Below are 21,918 nucleotides of genomic sequence, written 5' to 3'. Positions count from 1 at the left end.
GATATGTACACTTAAATAGCAAAATTTATGTCATGTATATTTTACCACAATTTTAAAAAGGAGAGACAAAGAAGTTAAAGTCCTAAGCCGCTTAGAACAATTACCTAGGGCTTGGAAATTTTAAAAGGAAAAAAAAAAGAACCATCAAAGAATAGTGGTAGATAAGCCTACATTGATTTTGCAATATAAAAGAGAAAGGATTCATAATAAAGACTTGAATTAGTACTAAAACATTGAGTATAATTGTCACAAATTAAGAACTGCATGTAAATTGACCATCAATATCCCCTAACAACTAACCAAATAAGTTGTTTCGATTGTGGTCCCACTAAGGCTAACCCAATCCTGATCAAATATCCTGCATCTGGTTTAAAAACTGGAATCGGTACATTTTAGAGTTTATTCTGAGTTTGGGAAATGGCTCTCCAATTACTCCTAGTCCTAAGGGCTGTGTGTGAATGATTCAGTTCTAAGTGGAACCGGCAGACAAAATCTAGTTTAGATTTAAGAGATTGGCAGAATCATGATTTATGAGTTCTGCCAGAATTAGATTAGCCTTTGGTATCTACGAGTGTACTGACCAATTTGTTCCCTATGGTCAATTGTAAGTGGCCCACAGAACCCTAAGTGAGCTGATGATAAATGGAGCCTGACGCTTGTCAGTATTCTCTGTGTCACTTTGAAGGTGTTGGATATGCTTAAGGCAACATCTACACTTCATAATTATTCATAATAATAATAATTCTAGAGTAGGTAGCTATAAATAAAGTCCGTTAAAAACAGGTTATTAGTTTAAACCTCATAGTAATCATCAAATTCCTACTCTTTTCTGATGCTGATCTTATTTACAAAATTACAACATTAGAAAATGGTTGTTGGGTTACAGACTTAAAAACAACGCTGCATGAAGTGAGTCCTTTTCGAAAGGGTAAATTAGCAATACATTTTACTCTGTTATTAACATTCAAGTTGTCTGAGTTTCAGAAAATGCTGTGAAAGTGTAGGAATATGATTTTGAAAACATATAATACAGACACATAAAACCCCTGATCCTTTTCTGTGAATGAACATTTCCCATGTAATTAATTTACTTACAGTAGATACTTTGAAGCCTTCTACCAGATATGTGAACATTTCTTTCTGAAATGGATTGAAAGTAGGCTGTTCATGATAAATATTTTCTTCAGAAATTTCAGTCTGGGAAACTGAGGTCTTGCTTTGAGGTGCATTTTCTGGAGTACTCAAAATGTCAATAATGTCTGGATTAAACTCTTTGAATTAAAAGACGAATAAAAAATTAGTCAAATCAAGTCAAAAAGTTAGTCAAATTTGAACTAGTCAAATCACTAGCCATAACAAATGATAATGATGCTGGCAAAAATATTCTATGTAATTTCTGATTCTGTTGTCACAATATAAATGTGTAGTAGGTGCATTAGATGTAGAAAATACAAAATACTAGAGAAAATGAATTCACCTAAAACAATGTAGAAATTTAAACATACATAAGTCACGCAGTTCTAAATTAAAGATTTATTTTACTAATGAAGATGAATTAAACTGAAAAATTATAAAAGTCATAAAGGTTCTTGTACAAATTAAACATAAAGACCATGTGATATTTACATTAGACAGATGTGCAGACCTGTTTCACTGGACATGCTATCCCATCAAATGCCATGCATGTGATAAAAATGGTTCAATTTCACAGTTTACCCTGGAGGCTGGTTGCCCCAAACATAAATTAGAAAAGTTAAAAAAAAAAAAACCTTGCGTGTCACTTGAACGTTTTTTAAAATTTTGACTTATCTATAGTGTTTTTGAGTATATTTCTCTGCATAGCTTTTTAGTGGTTTCTGTAGGTATTAAAGTTTATACATAAATATATAAATCATTTAGCCCCTGTAGAAACGCACATTAAAACCACAAGGCTATACCCCTATATTACCTATCAGAATGGCTGAAATTAAAAACAGTGAAACTCATAGTGCTGGTAAAGACGTGAAGAGAACTGGACCACTCACACATTGCCGGTAGGAATATAAAATTATACTGCCACTCTAGAAAAGTCTGGCAGTTTCTTAACAAGAACAAAACACACATCTACCGTATAACCTAGAAACTGCACGCTTGGACATTTATCCCAGAAAAGGAAAGCCGCACGTTCACACAAAAACTTTTACGTAAATATTTATAGCAGCTAGCTTTATTTGTAATAACCCCAAACTGAAAAACACCCAGATCAATTTTCTACAGGTAAATGACTAAACTGTGACATCTATGCTATGGACTACTCCTCACCAAAACCAAAAAGGGAACAAACTATTGATACATGCAACAACTAGGATGACTCTACAGAGAATGATGCTGAGTGAAAAGAGCCAGTCCTACACAAGGCTGCGTACTGTATGATTCCATTTATTTAGCATGCTTGAAATGATGAAAATACAGAAATGGAGAACAGATTGATAGTTGCCAGGGACTGAGGAAGGGATGGGGGTGGTAGGAAGATGGGTGTGGTGCTAAAAGGCAACATATAGATTCTTGTGGTGATGGAAGTGTTCTTTTTCTTGACTGTACCGATGTCAATATCCTGGTACTGATACTGGACTATAGTTTTGCAAGACCCATCGGGGAAACTGGGTAAAGGGTACACAGGATCTCTGTAATATTTCCTAATAACTGCATGTGAACCTATGATTATCTCAAAGAGAAGTTTAAAAAAATATATTGGAGGTGCTGTACTATTTTAAACTTCAATGGTCAGTCTAGGCCAGCATTTAACACATTAAAAAGTGGAATTTTATTCAAGGCTATTAGTTCCAAATGAGAGATTCTTTTACTAGTGTGGCTGCTAACAATGAAAGTATAATGCTGTTAAAAAATTTGAAACCTAGTCAGTTCTCTCTTAAATTATTTTCCTTTTAGTTCAATATCTGAGTAAGAACGTATTTATTCTCTAGTCCTACCTTGATAAATAATCCTGTTAACTGCTAAAATGGTGAGCCGCTGCAGTCTCTGTGCAAGCTCTGTTTCGGTTGCCTGGACAGGATTCTCCTGGCTCATTCTCCGTTGCATCATCATATGAAGTTCATCACTTGCTACTGAACGCATTTTCATCAGAAGAGAGTCAGTTTGAGCAAGGGGAAATTTTCGAGGACCTTCAAGTATATAAATGAAGACGTCAAATGCCAGAGTTAACAAGGACCAAAGAAACTATTTCTGCTGTAACTTTTTGATTATCAGACCATGAAAAGAACCTTATTTAATTCAAAGGTAATTTATACAAAGGAAAGAGAGTGATTAAGAGAGCGTATGTTTTCCCTCTTTGAAGAAGTGCAACAGTACCTCTGATGTCAAAGTCCTAAACAAGAATGTTGAAGCTTGTGACATAGCTTAGTAGGGTGGATATCATTTGGCAAAATTTTAGTCCTCTGAAAAACTCGAACTGTTAGAAGGGGGTGGGGTGTGTGTGTGTGTGTGTGTATGTGTATATATATATATATATATATATATATATATATACACATACACACACACATACAGTTCAGAATGCTTTGACAAAATATTTTCAAATACTGTTTCACTTCCTTGTATTCCAAAATAATCAACAGATTTTTAAAGCACATCACATTTTAGCATGAACATTACTATTTCTGGGTAATTAACATTGCTGAATTTTATAAATTAGTTTTGAAAAGTGTATATAGTGACATAGTAGAAATCAGCCAAATGAAGTGAAGAGCCCAGATATTAAAGTGATTTGGAACATATGCATCACGTGGGATTCAATCCTCAAAAGCATTTCCCGAGAAATGTTTCCTCAGGTTAAAGAGGCAGGAATGGGGTTCCTGCATCGTTACTGCACCTGCTCTGAAAGGCACCACACAGGGAGCGGATCCAGGAGAAAAGGAGGGGACTGAGTCTTGATTTAATGGACTGAAGGAGAAGGGCATCGGAAGTTGACCACAGGAACGAAAATGACGTCTTGGTAGGTGAGGAATAATGAAATCCTTCGTTGGAATTGAACCTTTTTTTAAATTATGAAAGCATATATATCAAAGTCCACAAATAGCCTCTATACACATTACTTACAAAAGGTTTTAATGACTCGTCCTGCAAAATATGTAAATATTTTAATAGCATTTTAGATTGTCCAGTATTTTAGGTAATCAGTATTTTTTATCAGTTAATACATTTTGGTAGGTGGAGTCACCTCTGAGACAAAAATGAAGCAAATAAAAAGAAGAAACATTCATATCTGGGATATATTCAAGAATAATATTATCAGATGATGTCCTTAGCTTAAGCAGATTCTTCCAAACGTCTACATCTCTGACAGCTTTCATGCTGGATAAGCAGCTGATAATCACAATTCAGAGATGCAGGAATACACCAAATAAGGGCATGTTAAGTCTTCTTCAGTTCTGTGTACTTGAAAAAGGGGGAGGGTATCCCAGCAGTCAGGCTGTGACGCTGCATTGAGCTGGTGTGGCCTCACATACTCTGCTTTCTAAGCCTCAGGTTCCTAATATGGAAGATGTGGATTAGAAAGTAAAATAGAGCCTACCTCACAGGCAGATACTTGTCACTATCCGACACTACACTAAGTGTATTTGTTTACAGGCTTATTGGCCATTTTCTCCAGTAAAATATAAGTTCCATGAGACCAGATGAAATCATAACTGATACATGGCTGATGCTCAATAAATATCTGATGGCTGAATGAATGGATAAAGAGGCTTGTTCTGTGGATTAAATAAAATAATGTACGTGAAACACAATGCCTGTCTCATACAAAGAATTAAAAGTTAATAGTTGGTATTGTTATTAATGGTTGAAATATAAAGGAAATTCATTGGTAGGTGAATTATATCAATAACACGATATACATATATATATACACACACACACACACACACACACATACAGTTTAAATGTATGTGTAGCTCTTTAAATAATACCCTAGCACTTACTTCTTCCTTTGTGTATTAAGATGATGTGTAAAGTTTTTATATTGATAAGCAGACAAGGGAAAAAATATATATGTAAGAATGTACATTGCTATCCTGTTATAATAGCAAAAACAAACAAGTAAAAAAAATACCTTTGTTTATTGATAATGGTTAGGGAAGAAGGTTGGGAAGAAGATCATGGCAAATCTAACATATTATTAGGCATTCATTAAATATAAGAATATTTATATTGTATGGAAAAGTATACTATATTGAAATATAAATCAGTTTACAAACAGAAGGTTGAGTGATACTAAATAGTGATGATACTATTCAAGCAGAATTCTCTCTCTCTCTCTTATACATATCTATGTATATATAAAAAAAAAAAGACACAGACACTAAGGAATGGGCGCTTTGTTCACTGGGTGGTAGGGAACCATCGGAGCTGTTGAGCAGAATGGTTCACAAGTCAGCTGTAAGAAGATTAAGCTGGCAATAAAATATTACCTAACGCCTCCAAGAGTATGGGAACTCACAATCTAGATGTGGCGAAAGTGCTGCTGAAGAAACGCTGGTCCCAGGCCATGGATATCCTGGGATTCACAGCCTGAGTGAACCTGTCTGCCATCAAAAACTGGTGTGTGGCCACAAGAGGAGCTGTCCCTACAAGGCCTGCGGGAGGTGCAGGGGGTGGCGGCTGTGGGGTTGGAGACGCCAGCTGTCTCAGCAGTTTTCAGTAAACGCTGAACAAGTCTATCCAGGAAAAAAACATCCCTCCAAACATCTGCCACTAATGAGAACAGCCTGTATGAAACCTTTGAAGGAACAGTTGATGATCTAAATGATGGAAATATAAATCCCTCTCAGTCACTTTAGTATCATGAACAAATGGACTTAGGTGAGTTTTTAATAACCACACTGCTCAGAAGCAGAGGAGCTTCAGCACTGTGTATGTTTTGCTCTGACAGTGTACAAGGCCAACACACTTTTGACAATAATTTTTGACTAATACTCAACAAATAAAACACAAGCTTTGCCAAATACATGTGTAAAACAACATGGAAGGAAATACAAAGCAACAGTTTAACACATATAAAGTGGAGTTTTATAAACTGGATTCACAATGACAGAATTTAAATAAGGAAGTATTTAAAACAGGAAGAATTCTTGGGAGAGACCTGAGAGAGACATAAAGATACAACAGACCTGGAAGGAGTGGGTGTTGGGTAGGACACAAAGAGCTGGGTGCAGGGGCCTCGCTCCAGCAGACTCTAAGTCTAGGCCTCGGTGGATCTGCAACATGAAGAAGCTGGACTGGATGACTTTCAAGGTCTTTTATCAAGTTCAAAATTTTTAGGATTCTGTAAGCCTCATGTGGCCTTACAGTAACTGCATTTACTTAGATAGTGTGAAAAATATAAGCCCCAGTAGAAAAGGCTAGAGGAGTCAGGAACAAAAAGGAGAATGGTTTAGAGAAAGGACTAAAAGTCTATTATCCACTTTAAAATGACTCACACAAAGAAAAAATAAATAATACAAACGTGGAGCTCTGCGGGGCTCTTAGGCTTAGGGTGATAAAAGCACTAGTACATAAAAGAGAGAGATGACAGACTGTTAGAGAAATCACAGACCAAACAGAAAATAGCAAAAGGGCCGCTGTGTTAGCCCAGGCACAAGCTGATCATAAACTAAACCAGGGAACTAGGTAGAAAAGGGAAGAAACAGATATGAGAAAGAGAAACGTCACGAAGGAAGAAAAAGCAGGCATTTGTGCGGGTAGTAAAGGTATACTTTCCTCTGTTAAAGAGGGAGAATTCCATCTAAGCAGTCTCTGACTATCTAAGAAATCCCGCAAAGGGAAAATGGTCCAAAAGTCACCTTTTGGCATGCAGACAGTTGAGCACTACTGCCAGACTTGGTAAAAGGGACAAAAGAGGCACAACTGGGAGGGAAGCTCATGAGCAGAGATTATATTCAGATATTACATCAAGGAAGGATAAAGAAGATGTGGCACATATTTACAATGGAATATTACCCAGCCATAAAAAGAAATGAGATTGAGCTATTTGTAGTGAGGTGGATGGACCTAGAGCCTGTCATACAGAGTGAAGTAAGTCAGATAGAGAAAGACAAATACCGTATGCTAACACATATACATGGAATCTAAAAAAAAAAAAAAAAAAAACTGGCTCTGAAGAACCTAGGGGCAGGACAGGAATAAAGATGCAGACATAGAGAATGGACTTGAGGACACGGGGAGGGGGAAGGATACGCTGGGACGAAGCAAGAGAGTAGCATGGACATATATACACTACCAAATATAAAACAGATAGCTAGTGGGAAGCAGCCGCATAGCACAGGGAGATCAGCTCGGTGCTTTGTGACCACCTAGAGGGGTGGGGTAGGGAGGCTGGGAGGGAGGGAGACGCAAGAGGGAAGAGATATGGGGACATATGTATATGTATAGCTGACTCACTTTGTTATAAAACAGAAACTAACACACCATTGTAAAGCAATTATACTCCAATAAAGATGTTAAAAAAATAATAAATAAATTAAGGAAGGATGTATAAGGAGATAAGTTTAGTTACGTGGATGCTTTACAAGTTTTATTTACATAAACTTTCATTTAGCATAATGTAAACATACTCCTGCGAAACAATGTATATTTGATAGCTTTTCTCTACAGATGACTGTTTCACATGGTTTTAAACTTCGGCATAGCACCGACCACAGTGAAGCAGTTTAACTCAGGTAGAAGAAAGATTTGGATTTAAAAGCCCTCAAGACTGTACGGGTGATTAAACTTCAAACAATTTACCAAGTCCTCTGTTTGGAGAAATGTGTGTGTGTGTGTGTGTGTCTGTATGTGCGCATATACCTATGTCCAGTATATACAGATGTGTATATATATGTGAGTGTGTGTGTGTGTGCATGTACCTACATCCAGTATATACAGACGTATATGTGTGTGTGTGCACACATGTACCTATGTCCAGTATATACAGACATATGTGTGTGTGTGTGCACGCATGTACCTATGTCCACTATATACAGACGTATATATATGTGTGTGTGTGTGCGCACATGTACTTATGTCCACTATATACAGACGTATATATATATGTGTGTGTGTGTGTGTGTGTACGTGTGCGCATGTACCTATGTCCAGTATATACAGACGTATATGTGTGTGTGTGTGCGCATGTATCTATGTCCAGTATATACAGACATATATATATGTGTGTGTGTGTGTGTGCGCACGCACATGTACCTATGTCCAGTATATACAGATGTATATATATTAGTGTGTGTGTGCGTGTGTGCACGCATGTACCTATGTCCAGTATATACAGACATATGTGTGTGTGTGTGTGAGTGCGTGCATGCACCTATGTCCAGTATATACAGACGTATATGTGTGTGTGTGTGTGTGTGTGCGCGCGCACATGTACCTATGTCCAGTATACACAGACATATATATATTTATGTATGTGTGTGTGGGTGTGTGCGCGCGCTCATGCACCTATGTCTAGTATATACAGACGTGTGTGTGTGTGTGTGTGTGCGCGCACGCGCATGCACCTATGTCCAGTATACACAGACGTATATATATGTGTGTGTGTGTGTGTGTGTGTGTGCGTGTGCGCACGCGCATGCACCTATGTCCAGTATATACAGACGTATATGTGTGTGTGTGTGTGTGTGTGTGTGTGTGCCTATATAGAGCCAATGTGTATGTGTGGGGGGTGTTTACGCTATCTTTCTGAATTAATGTGTATATAGGTCAGAGCAGATTTTGTGGAAACAATAAGTCTAACAATATTAAAAATAAGAATTTGATGACATGTCCTCATTTACAGCAAGCCCTAAAGTCATGTGCATAACATAACCATATCCGAGCCACCATCATCTCCTGCCCTGACTATTGCAATAGCCTCCTCCTTGCACTTCCCACTACCTTTCCTAGTTTCCTCTAATCCAGTCTGCACAGAAACCAGAATGGTCTTTACAAAATGAAAATCTGGTTATGTCATGCCAGCTACTTAAAAACCTCTGACAACTTCCCATTAGGATAAAATCTAATAAACTCCTTAACATGGCCCATATGATGACACGTGATCTGGTTCATGCTGTCCTGTATAGCCTTATCTGGCAGCACTATCTCATCAAGGGCTATACTTCAGCTACATGGCTTTCTTTCAGTTCTCTGAACAACCTTAATTTTTTCCTGCCCCAGGACCTGCACGTCAGCTGTTCATTCTGCCTGTAATACTCTTCCTCCGGCTCCTGCTAACTCCTTTCTCATCCCTTATATTGAAATCCCACTTCCTCAGAGGCTTCCCTAACTCTGGATGTAAATCAGGCTGCCCTGTTACGGTCTCTATTCCTACCTTCTACATTTCTCTACTACTTTACGGTAGAAGGGAAGAATCTGTGTCTTTTTATTTTTTTCATCACTGTATCGTCAACATTTAACACAGTGCTTGGCACAAGGCAGGTGCTCAAGAGATAACTGAATGAGAACAGCACTGAAAAGAAAGCAGTAGGAAAGTAACAGTTTTCCTCCTCTGGGAGGAAAACCTTCTCAAACTTTATAGTTTAGCTTTTGAAACAAAGAAATGTTTTCAAATGTGAATGCCATCAGAACACAGGGGAGTCAAGCTACCTTCCATTTATAAGTATTAAAACGTTATTTCAGCACTCACCAGCAATGCTCTTTCGCTTTTGGAATATTGCATGATGGGGAGCAGAAGGCGACTGAGATGAATCTGTAAGGTTTTCAGAGTCATGATTTGCGGTGGTCCTTATAAATTCCATAGCAGCCTGGAGAACTCTATACTGTAGTGCAACAGCCATATCTAAAAACAGAAGATACTAGAATGTTTTCAAGCTATGTGGTTGTTAATTTTTTTAAAAATTGAATTGATTCTTACATTTATGCAATATCAAAACTGCCAATAGGGCTTCCCTGGTGGCGCAGTGGTTGAGAGTCCGCCTGCCAATGCAGGGGACACGGGTTCGTGCCCCGGTCCGGGAGGATCCCACATGCTGCGGAGCGGCTGGGCCCGTGAGCCATGGCCGCTGAGCCTGCGCGTCCAGAGCCTGTGCTCCGCAACGGGAGAGGCTGCAACGGTGAGAGGCTTGCGTACCGCAAAAAAAAAAAAAAAAAAAAACCTGCCAATAATATTTTATTAGAGATAAATTTAAAATTTTTGATCAACGTGGGTTCTCAATGGTTGTAAACATTTCTTAACTATCTTTAAAAGCAATTTTAAAGCAAATTTCCAAATGATTACTATAAAAAGTTCAATAGAAAAATACTAGCTCACAAATTTATTTCGTTTTATATAATTGTTTTAAAGAACAGCCTTTTTAATATATAAGGCAAAAGTTTAACCAGAAATTCTCACATTTTTCTGCCTCCTATTCACTATAATATTTGCCACTAAAGAAAACTAATGTTTTATGTTACTATTCAGCATAAGACTTTTCATTCTACTTGGTAAGAAAAATCAGCAGTTTTTTTTTTTGTTTTGTTTTGTTTTTAAATATTTATTTATTTATTTGGTTGCACCAGGTCTTAGTTGCGGCATGTGAACTCTTAGTTGCGGCATGCGAACTCTTAGTTGCGGCATGCATGTGGGATCTATTCCCCGACCAGGGATCGAACCCAGGTCCCCTGCATTGGGAGCGTGGAGTCTTAACCACTGCACTACCAGGGAAGTCCTAGCAGCTTCTTTTAGTGATGTGTTGGCAGCTACTAATTACATCAGGGCATCACTTTTAAATTTTTGCCACTTAAAAAGGCTTCTTTTTAAAGCCAGTAAACAAAGTTAAGGATGAACCTTCAGTAAAAAACAGTTTCTCTCCTCTATCCCACTCTCTCTAGAGAAGCCAGAGAAAGAGATTAGGCTCTACTAACATTTTTGGCTATTATACAACTGCCTCCCACAAATCCATGAAAATTAGATCTCACTTTGGGTCCTCTTGCTTTTGCTGTTTTGAAGATATCCAAGCAGTACAATAAGATCTTCGATAACTCTAAAATACTGTGAGCCTGAGGAACTGCAAGCATGAATTGTAACTGCTATGAAAAGTTGCTGCAGATCACAAGCGAGCAATCTGTATTCATTCAAAGGAACGCTAAAGAAAAAGAACAAATAATTTAAGGCAAATAGAACTGGTTTGAATTCCTGTTCTGCCAGTATTCATTCATTCTTTCATGCATTCATTCGATATTTATCCATGCTTACTCTATGGCAGGTTACATAAACTACACGCTAGGAACAGAAATAAGAAGACACGCTTTGACTCCTGTGAAAATTCAGCTTGCAAAGGACCAGACAAGTGACCAGATAACTATAACCAGTAAGTGGTGGTAAATGTAACAACAGAGGCTACACAAGATACTGTGGGAATGCACTGGCAGGTTCCCAACACACTAACGGTGAAGATTCTGTGGGCATGAAGAGGGATATTCTGAGAAGGCTTCACAGAAGTGGTGAATTTGAATAAATTAACTGACCTCTATGAATCTCACTTACACAATGTATGTTTATTTTAAGGATTAAAAGAGATACAGATTTGAACGTATATATTAATCACTTACAACTACCTAATAAATATGAATTAGTATCTTCTGTCCCTCTATTTTTAACCTTGATAATCTACCTCAATGTGTGATATTAAGCCTCTCCACTTACTTTTTCAAAATCAAGCAAGAGTTAGAAATGGTAAATTCGGGGGGGGGGGCGGCAATCAATAGAGTAGCATATAAGGACATTCTGTAAGTACAGTTTCTTTAAAACAACAACAGCAACAAACTGCTCTTAGCAGGAGCCTGCTGGTACTCTTCCCACGTTCCACCAATTTCATGCACTGTATTATAATCAAGACTAAATGTTTTGAGGAATACAATGCTTTGTATTTCTCATATGCCCAGCACACAGATCCTCAATAAAACAGGTGCCCAATAAAACCTGCACTGAGCTGACCACAAGTTGTCCTCTCTAGCACCCAGGAGCCTCCCTGCCTAGAGAGTCACCGAGGATATGCTCTGCCTTCTCTGCAAAAATATAGTTAATAGTTAATGTTTTAACGTGCAGTAAGATGATGCTTCTAGAGATGTGTATCTTAACATTATGCTAATAAAAATGTTATACTGTACATCATAAATGCAGACACTGAAGGCACAAAACCCAAATAAAAATATAATTGCCTAACGTATTTTTTAAAGCTGTTCATCAATTGGGTGGGCAGCCATTTGCCAATGTACTTTTCGCTACTAGAAATTCATTTATGGTAGTAGACAGCGGTACAGCATGCTAAAAGTGGAAGAGCATGGTGACTGTAAAGCACAGGCTTCTGAAGTGAGAAGATTCAGCCTCAAGTTCTCTGTTTATTAGCTGTGTGACCTGCAACAAGTTACTACATCTCTCTAATCCTCAATTTCCTATTCCTGATGGGGATAATAATTTTTATAAGACTATAGTGGAAGCTTGGTAAATATATTTGAGGACAGTTAAATTTATTCACCTTGTCTTCAGGTTCTAAATACCTAAAAGTACGTCATATAAATAGCTTATTTTTTTTTAAACCAAACTTTTTGAAAATGATGGAAAATATGCCCTCCAAATTTAATTTAATTTAATTTGATCAGTTTTAGAGGAAAGAAATTCTTTGAAAGTATTATGAAATATCAAATGCTTTAATGTAACCTGCTAGTAAAGTTTTTCCCTTTCCGAAGTTCTTATCAGATGTAGTTTTAAATAATGATTTAAAACTTACTTCTTTTCTAATCCATTCAGAGCTGCTACTGTATTACATAACACGTAGAGAAGACCATTATCCAACAACATATCTGCTACCTTAGAACAAGAATTTAATATTTGGAGAAGAAGTAAGAGAGCGTTATGCAAGAGCACGTTGTCATATAAGGAGGTCTCTATTAGTCCCAGAATAGGAATGACAGACCACTTCTGAAAAAGTCCCATGTTTTTCACATCTTCCAGATCAAATCTATAATAAATAATACAGTTAAGAGCACATTAGAAGCAATTAACCATGAAATAAGGGAAAATGATTGCAATATGGGCCATTTTGTTGACTTGATTTTGAAGCTATAAAGCATAAATTAGGGAAGCAAGGATTCTTAACCGTTTTTAGATCATAAATCCCTCCAATAAAAAGATAAAAGGTGTTGCTAGAAGTCTGTTCCAAGGCAAATATTCAAGGGAAACATTTATACAATTTCATGGTTTTAACTGACTCACTTTAATTTGTCCATGAACCACTAAGTTGTCCAAAGATCCCCTGCTCTAGGGATCTATATAACAAGTGTGCAGAAAAAAAAAAGACTAGTATTTTACACAGTATTTCAGGGAACTAGTAAAAAGAGGTCTAGTGAAAGGAATGGATCTCGAGTTCTCGTTCCAATACTCTTTGTCTCTGGGATGGAAGGAAATTATTTACATGTTTTATACCTCATTTTCTTTATCTGTCAAATATGTGTGGTGATGTTTGCTCTACCTTCTTCTCAAGACTTCGTGAGAATCAAATGAGATGATGCAGAATTGCTTTGAAAGAGCCAAAAGCTGTATGCAAATGCAAAGTACTATTGTCATTGCTGCATCTAATAAGTAAATTCTTCAAGGTCTGAATTGGTCTACTTACAAATAAGTAGGAGACACTTAATACAAAGACACACATTTCTCTCTACTTTGTCATACACAGAAATAACAGTTTAACTTTTCTGCCAAACTTTTGACTTGGGAGAAAAATATTCTTTAATTTTTGTACTTATTTGCTAATCCTTCAGCATTATACCAGGGACAAAGCTCAGTAATCAGAATTCCAGGTGGGGGACTTACTCTTCACCCAGATAAGCCGGGTCTCGGAGGGAGTGAGGAGCTTGTCTATGGAGCCCTCCTATAATCTGCTGCTGGGACCACAGAAGCCACCTTCTTCTCAGTTAACCTCAGGTTAACACTGGATACCAAATCTTAACTATCACTTTCTTTCATCTGATGCAGCATTTCTTTCTTTCTTTCCTACTTACTAGTTCCTAGCTAATGAATGAAATACAAAGGAAGAAGTTATATTAGAAAGAATATAATATGGAAAATAATAAATTGATTCACCTGGAAAATGACTTTTAGTAGATTTTTTCTAAGAGTGACCAAGCGATTTTGTTAAGAGTCAGTTTAACAAATTATACATTTAAGACAAAAGATCCCCAATTCTGGTGGAGGGAAGAACCCACTTACTCTTCATCAAGGCCAGCATGTCGGCCAAAGAACATTTCAATGAAGCATTCTAATAATTCCTGAGTTCCCCGATGAAGATACAACTGGTTGGCTAGCAAGGAAAAGCCACGATTCTTCAGAAATTTATCCTTTTGTTCCTTAGATGCTCTATTAAAATACGCATCTAATAGCTGAGGAAAAAAATTAAGTTAGACAATATATTAAAATTTTATATAATGTATACAAGTCAGACAGTGTATTATATTTGTAGTTGTAAGTTATTGTTTAATTTCATCTGTATAGAACAGAGAAAGCTCAAAAAAATGCCACCTCCATAGCAAAATGAAAATGAACTTTGTCTCTGATTATTACGGAATGCTAATGATGACCCTGTCTTGGAGATCTTAATACTTTTGTGATGGGAAACTAGCTTTTTAGCTGAGCATGGACACCTAGCAGATTGGCAGCCTTAGCTGAGTATAAGTAGAATATTTGTGCCTAGTTCTAATTCTGAAAAAAGAAAAATGAGTCAGCACTGTATAAAGCTTTCTCTGAAAAAAAAAAAAAAATATATATATATATATGTGTATATATATATATATCCCAGACCTCTATTTTTCTAGACTTCTTAACATTTTATTTACCTTGAGCATAGGCCTAAACTTCCATCCTTTCCCAGAATCTTAAATGCAACCTGTGTACAATCTAAGTAATTATTTTTCCTTCCAAACTCACTTCTTCCATGGTTCTGATCTTAGAGCACAGTAGCACCATCCTATGAGACTTTAAGGCTAATCTCACTTTTGGCTTTTCTTGTCCTGATTTCCCACATGTAATTATGAAGGTCTCTCACCTCCATTCCAGTGAATGTCTCTCAAATCTGTCTGTCCTTTGACTTTCCACTTCCCCAGCTCAGGGACTCATCATCTCTCCCCTGGACCACTGTGATATCCTGCGAACACAACACTTCCACCTCTCTCTCCCTTGCGATGACTCCCTCACAGTGGTGACAGACTATTCTTCCCAAAACACACACCTCTTTGCCGCCCTACTTAAAAAGCTTTCTAAGTTTACAGCATAATACAAACTACGCCTTTTGCATGAATCCTTCCCTGGTTCCCGCATCAGAATTATTTGCTTTTCCTGTGCTCCCATTCTTCTTTATTAATACTACCACTGAAGCACTCATCACACAAGTCCTGACATTTTACTTAGTTGGGTATATGTCTCTCTTCCCCACTGGCCTATAAACTCCTAAATGCAGAGGCTTATTCCCCTTTATATCCCACATAGCAGCTAGCCCAGTGTTTTACACATGAAATGGAAGCTAAGTAAATAGTGGGTTGCAACTGATTTAACAATATCCCACATCAAACTAAGAAAATGAGAATCTTTAAAGACCATTTCAATATTGGGTTGTCTCCTAATGGGAACCATTCATATCAAATATTTATTCTTTCAATGATGTACTTAGGACCTTTTATATATTAGACACAAGATGCCTACCCTCACAGGACTTATATTTCAGTATGAGAGGTTAAAAAAAACCAAATACACAAACAAGTTTAAAAGGTACTTACAAGACACACCTAGGATGCTATTATAGAACAAGTGAGGAGCAGGGCTAGACAGAAGCTGGTTTGAAAGGTGAACAGGAAAGGCCTCTTTGAGAAGGTGACATCTGAGCTGAAACCTGAAGTAAGTGTCTAAGATTTAACGATACTACACTGCAGAAGAGACTTCCAATGACCTGTGTGTTCCTTGTAAGTAGTAGACTTAAAAAAACATGCTGATATGAATCAATATATGGAGGAGGGCTTAAAGTTGGATGATAAGACAGAGAAAAATAGAGGTAAGAAGTAACAAACCACATCAGCTCATTATGCCTAAGAATAAAAGAAAGCTTCAGGTCTACTTGAATATGTACATTCAAATTTTAAATTATGCATATGTCTATCGTTCCAAATGAAAACAACGTATTTAGCATTTGCCCTTACTTTAATAACTCCTTGTTGTACAGCAGGTGATGGGTGGTTAACAAGGACCAACAGCGTATCTGCTTGAATGAGCCTGTCCATCACATCTTCCAGCATAACATCAGGCAGGATGAGAAGAACTCCGCTTAAGAGTTCATACAACCCACAACATACAGGTACCAAACAGTCTTCAGTTACACTAAAACAGAGACCCAGAAAGTCTTACCAAAACAAGATCAGGGAGGAAAGTAGTGCCTCATGATTACCTTAAGAACTGTGATGAGTAGTAATAATTTTCACATGTGAAACAAAAGTGCATAAGGTTTAAAAAATGTTTCCTGATTTAACTGTGATTAACAAATTTGCCATCACTTTTTAATCACCCGTATTTTTTGGGGTATATCATCTATTAAACACTAGTTTATTCTACATCTGTGATTTCCAATAACCACTTGTGCTATTTAAACTATTTAAAATTAAACTAAAAATCCAGTTGCTCAGCTGCACTGGCCACATTTCAAGTGCGTTATGTGTCTCCTGCAGTGGACAGCACAGGTGAACGTTTCCATCATCCTGTGGAAAGTTTCACCTACGGTGCTAATTGAGATGCTTTTGGGAACGATAATAAACCGTATCATTTCCCTAAACTGAAGAGTTTTTCTCTAATAACCATATGGAATTAAATAAACCATAAGATAATTTTTTCTTCAGGAACAATTTATGGCTTATCCTTTGGTTAAATATGGAATTCAATATCACCTGGTATTAAAATAAGGAGAAAGGTACCTTTGTTTGTTATTAATATATATGTTATAAGAGATCCCATAATAAAGACATTTCTACAAGTACGGAAATTCTTCAAAGAACAGTAAAAAAAAAAAAAAGCGGGGAGGGGTTTGGCATACAAAAACACGTGAGTACCTGTGAGCACTTGTAGTTCGGTTGTGGTTTGGCTCATAACGGAGAGAAAAGGCAAAGTTTTCCCAGTCTTCGGTGTTCCTGTCAACAAGACTTGGCCACCGGCCGACAGCTGCAGAGCCATTCTGTGAGGGAAAAGCTAGCCCAAGGCTTGCAATAGTGCTGTGGCTTCGCTGGAACGAGGCCAGTCCCTTCAGGCAATCAGGTCGGCGTGGGCAGAACTCATCCCCAAGACTGTCATCGTCTGATCTGGGTTCTGTTCCCACCTCCTTCTGATCTACTTTGACCGCTGGAAGTCCCGATGTTCCTTTTGGGACACCACTGACAGAGGCATGGGCTGAAAGGACAGCTTCCATTTCACAAACCGTTTTTGCAGACTCACAGCTACTGACAAAAGCATCTGCTTCGCCTTTCTTCAGCGTCTCGGAACTCCCCCGAGGGCTCCATTTCTCTGGTTGGGAAGCAACATCATTATCTACAACGCTTTGTAACTTGTCAATACTACAACCCAAACTTCCAGTCAATTTTCGTGGTTGTATTTGAGGTGAAGAAGTAGGAAATGCTGGTAGGCTTCTAGAACGTAACATGCTGGCAGTCATCTGCTGTGGAACAGTACTGGAGGAATTGTTTCCTGGTGAGAGTAGACACAAAAACAGTATTGAAAAATCTTATGAGCGGGCCCACTTCTTTTCTGCACTATCGGTCCCAACCAGAGCAACACCCATTTATCTAGTGATATTAAAGAATCCATACAGGCTAACGATCATAGTAACTAATGCTTAAAAATTCTTAAGGTTAAAACTATTTTTCTTTTAACTACTTTTTATTAAAATTTTCCCAAAATACATATCTTTACCTGTCTCCTTAACAAAATACAATATTGCCTGAGTGATTCAAAGTTATTAGGATTAATGGTGCTACTGAAGTGAAATTAAGTGAATTAAGTGAAACTCAATGTACCTCAGGCTAGCAGTCACTAGGATGCACTTTGATACAGTGGAAAGAGTGTGGGCTTTGAAACGAGATATAACAGGATTCAAGCGATAGTTCAGCTAGTTAGGTGGCTTAGGTAAATCATTTAATGAGATGAGTGTTCACTTCTGCAAATGTAAAATGAGGGTTCAGAACATCTACTTTGCAAGGCTGCTTTAAGGATTGAGATCATATCCATGATGCACCTAGCATAGTGCCTGCCATATAACAGGTGCTCAATAAATGTTAGTGATAGTTGTACTTGGTGTTATTACGAGGCTCAATGTCCCTAGACTGTTCTCTCACTCCTCCCTTTCTGTAGTCACTTTTTGCTGCTATTACTGAGAAGAAACAGTTTTTTCTCTTCTTGCCATAGCTCTCAAATTTTCTGCTTCTTATATTCTGTGTAGGAGGAGACCAGAAAAATCACTCTCATCCTTAGTGCATGGGATATAAGTGGATGCTACTCAAGGTATGGTCTGTGGGCCAGGAGCATGGGGATCAAGCACCACTGTGTGACTGTTCGAAATGCACATTCTCAGGCTCCACCCCAGATCTACTGAATCAGAACGTGTGAGGCAGGGGCCCAGGGATGTACATTTTAACCAGCTCTCCAGGTGATTTTTCAGCAAGCTAAAACTTGAGAAGCACTGATATAAAGTAAACAAGCACTGAATGAACTGCTCAGAGCTCAGGCTTTGTGGCAATAAAACAGCTCCATAGCTCAGAAGTTTTTCCTAGTTATTTCTGGGTTTTGGCTGGAGGAATAAGGTTGCCAAAAGAGACCGTTCAAACGACCTGGAAAAAATAGGGGCATGATTGTACTAGAAAATGTTTCAGAGTGATGCACAATGATTTAAAAAATGACACTTCCTATGAAATTCCAAATAAAACTAATTAAAACATAGCCTTAAAATATTATAATAAAAGGCCATAAAACGTGCTAGAGAATAACTGAAACACTTTGGGAGAGAAGGAAAACTGGAGGTTAATACCCAGATACTGTGTTCTATCTATCCATGTCTCCATCTTACCAGCCTATTTAATGATTTGTATTGGAGCTGGAGACAAGAGTAGGTGGGACTAACAGTCTGGGAGAAGGAATGTCTCAGTCTGGGAGAGGATGGCAGTCAGGAAAGGAAAAGACATACAGTCAGTTCACAACCAGGAGACATGTACCTATTTTTTCTTTATAAAAATAGAGATGAGGTTGTCTGTTAAGAACAAGCTAGGAAGAGAGAAAAGTACTGTTAGCTTAAAGACTTGAATATACTTGCTATGGAGATAGAAGAGGCAACTGATTCTGAATATACAGAAAAATTATAGGGCAGCATTAAAAGGCCAACTATGCCACAGACCCTTTTAATGGCAGGAATTCTAAGCAGCGTGAGGATGGTCAGATTGAGGAAAGGTTCGACTTTTTCAGGTCAAGCGTGCTAAAAGGCCAAGAGGACAAGGAAAATGAAGAAATAAAATTATTGGCTGATGGGATCTAGGCTGGAAGGGGAAAACAGGCAGAGGGAACTTGGGAGGATGATAAAGAAACCAGAAGGATAGGAAGTTGTCATAGAGAGTGGGAGACGGGAGGCCTATGGGTGGGAAGCGTTCTTTGATGGTGTCTAAGACAGATGCAAGCAGACTGGTAGATAAAGTAAAGGGGATGATGGTCCCCAGGGTCAAGGCTGGAGTACGGACGGCCACTCACATGGCAAGTGAAGTTGTCTAGAATGAGTTCAGGTGGAAAGGAGACAGTAAGCCTAACATAGCTTTTGAAGAAAATGGGGAAATAAATTGGAAGCTTAATGAAAGACAAATGACTATGACAGAAGGGGAGAGAGAATTCCAGAGCAAGAGGGCATGAGCCTCATCCACTCCCTAAGTTCTCCTGAGAGGCACTTGTTATACTGAGTGTGAGTTACGGATATCAGAAGGTAGTGAAATGGATTCCTTAAACATATTCTATTATTTTTAAGTTTAGCCTTCCTTTTATTTATCCTGAATATCAGGTTGTATTATGCTGCTAAAACATGTACAATTTATTTATCTATTAATATTCAGAACTAAATACAGAAGGGTTACACTTTCAGCATTGTTTTCGTTTGTCTGTTTACCTTCAGATGGCGAAGCAGTAAAACCACATGGGCTTATTACCATAAATCCAGGGCTAGTAACAGACTTCCCTCCACTGCTAGAATGCCTCAGGTACATGATTGACTGTACTTTCTCCTGGAAGATCTTGCCATCTAGGATCAAAAAAAGTTTTCAGACAATTTTAAAGAAGGATAAAACAAAAATATAACTTTAAAAGCAAGTCGTTAAATACAAATGTTTACAAAAAGATGTTCAAAGCAAAAAGAAAAAAACGGCATCCTTTATAATAATGCGCATTTGATACGTGAGGACACTCTACAACTTCTTACTCTAGATTCTTTTGTTGACTATTACTGGCCACATTAACTTCTATTTTCTTTGAATTCTAACGGTACTTATAGTTATTCCTATAGCTTAGCAGCTAACTGTTCACTTTTCATACGCTAATATGATCTCTCCAAGGCGACTGTTCATCAATTCATTCCTTGAGGGAAAGGCTGTGTCTTCTCTATTTTTACACAGCCCCAGTATGACTCCAAAGTTGATGCCTCCAGTTTAATCTTCCTTTTTGAGCTTCATACTTCTAAATTCAACTGCTTGGTTTTTTAAATGCACCGCAAATGCAACAAATCTAAATCTGAGTCATCCTTCTGCCCTAAATTCCCTCCTGTGTTGTTCTCTGGTTCCTTTGGTAGAAGTACCTATTTCCCACGCAGGATCCAGGAGCCACCCTTGACCACAACCTTTCCTTTACCCGTGTCAAGTCAGTCTCCAGGTTCCGTTGACTTTATTTCTGTTTCTGGAACTCTTCTCATCCCTAGCATAGCGCTATAAGGCAGGCTCTAATCCCCCTCACCTGGACTATTACCTCGGACTTCTAAATGGTATCCGTGATGGACCTCTGGTCACCCTCAAATCCTCATAGCTACCAGTCTTCTCTCTATGAAATGCCAATCTCTGCTTAAAACCTTCCAGTGGCTTTCTGCTGCCTCCTTACCGCTACAAGAATCTCCTCTCCCTTCAACTCCTACTCAGCCTTTAAGACTCAGAGCAGGCGTCACCACCTCCGGGAAATATCCCCTCGCCATGCTCTATGCTACCCAAAATGAAATACTGACGTCGCTGTGCTTTCCACATGGTATACTTACCTGTTTATGTCTCTGTCCCCTCTACTAGACTGTAAACTCCTTAAGGGAGGCGACCACATTTTAGTCGCTACCAGAATCTTGGCATTGCTTTATTCACTAAATGTTAGCTGAACCTAACACAGAGTCATGCTGTATAATTTCACTTGGATTTTTACTGCGGCAGAATCATTTTATTCACTTATTATATTGTTTAAAATGGCTGTTGGACAACCAGTTTCCCTCTCTAAATTTACTATCTAGCTTTCTCACAGATATACTCTTGCTTGCTTTCTTACCACATCACCTTTTCCTAGTTCTTTTAAAACTCTGATTCTTCTATCTTTCTTTTACGCCGAGATTACTCTTTCTTGTTCCACCCTCTGAATAGTAATATCACCAACAGTTCCATCCTTAGCTTCCTTTTTCCTTCTCTCTCTCTCCACCTTTTCTTCAGTGGTCTCATCTGTTCCCAGAGCTTCAACTCACTTCTACGCAGGTGGTTTCTCTATGCTGAATTTTACTGTAATAATTTACTTACATCGTATTCCTTGGCTCAAAACAAACACAACAAAACAAAAATCCTTCAATTACCCCCAACTAGAATACAAGTTCAAATTCTCTGATCTTA

General features: G+C 38.0%; 1 protein-coding gene across 1 annotated transcript in view; it reads right to left on the bottom strand.

Annotated features, from left to right (window-relative positions):
* LYST (lysosomal trafficking regulator) overlaps positions 1–21,918 on the bottom strand; it is a 148,637-nt gene that overhangs the window by 68,759 nt on the left and 57,960 nt on the right. The window contains exons 21-30 of the mRNA XM_082854235.1: positions 20,184–20,315; positions 17,104–17,731; positions 16,204–16,381; positions 14,228–14,397; positions 12,750–12,980; positions 10,939–11,105; positions 9,668–9,820; positions 3,869–4,030; positions 2,970–3,161; positions 1,096–1,271 (exon numbers count right to left, since the gene is read on the bottom strand). Coding sequence (XP_082710361.1) covers positions 1,096–1,271; positions 2,970–3,161; positions 3,869–4,030; positions 9,668–9,820; positions 10,939–11,105; positions 12,750–12,980; positions 14,228–14,397; positions 16,204–16,381; positions 17,104–17,731; positions 20,184–20,315 — 2,189 coding nt within the window. The remainder of the gene's footprint in view (positions 1–1,095; positions 1,272–2,969; positions 3,162–3,868; positions 4,031–9,667; positions 9,821–10,938; positions 11,106–12,749; positions 12,981–14,227; positions 14,398–16,203; positions 16,382–17,103; positions 17,732–20,183; positions 20,316–21,918) is intronic.

Source organism: Leucopleurus acutus (genome assembly GCF_964270905.1).
Source record: "Leucopleurus acutus genome assembly, chromosome: 14".
NCBI classification, from domain to species: Eukaryota; Metazoa; Chordata; class Mammalia; order Artiodactyla; family Delphinidae; genus Leucopleurus; species Leucopleurus acutus.
This window is presented reverse-complemented; position numbering and strand designations above follow the sequence as displayed.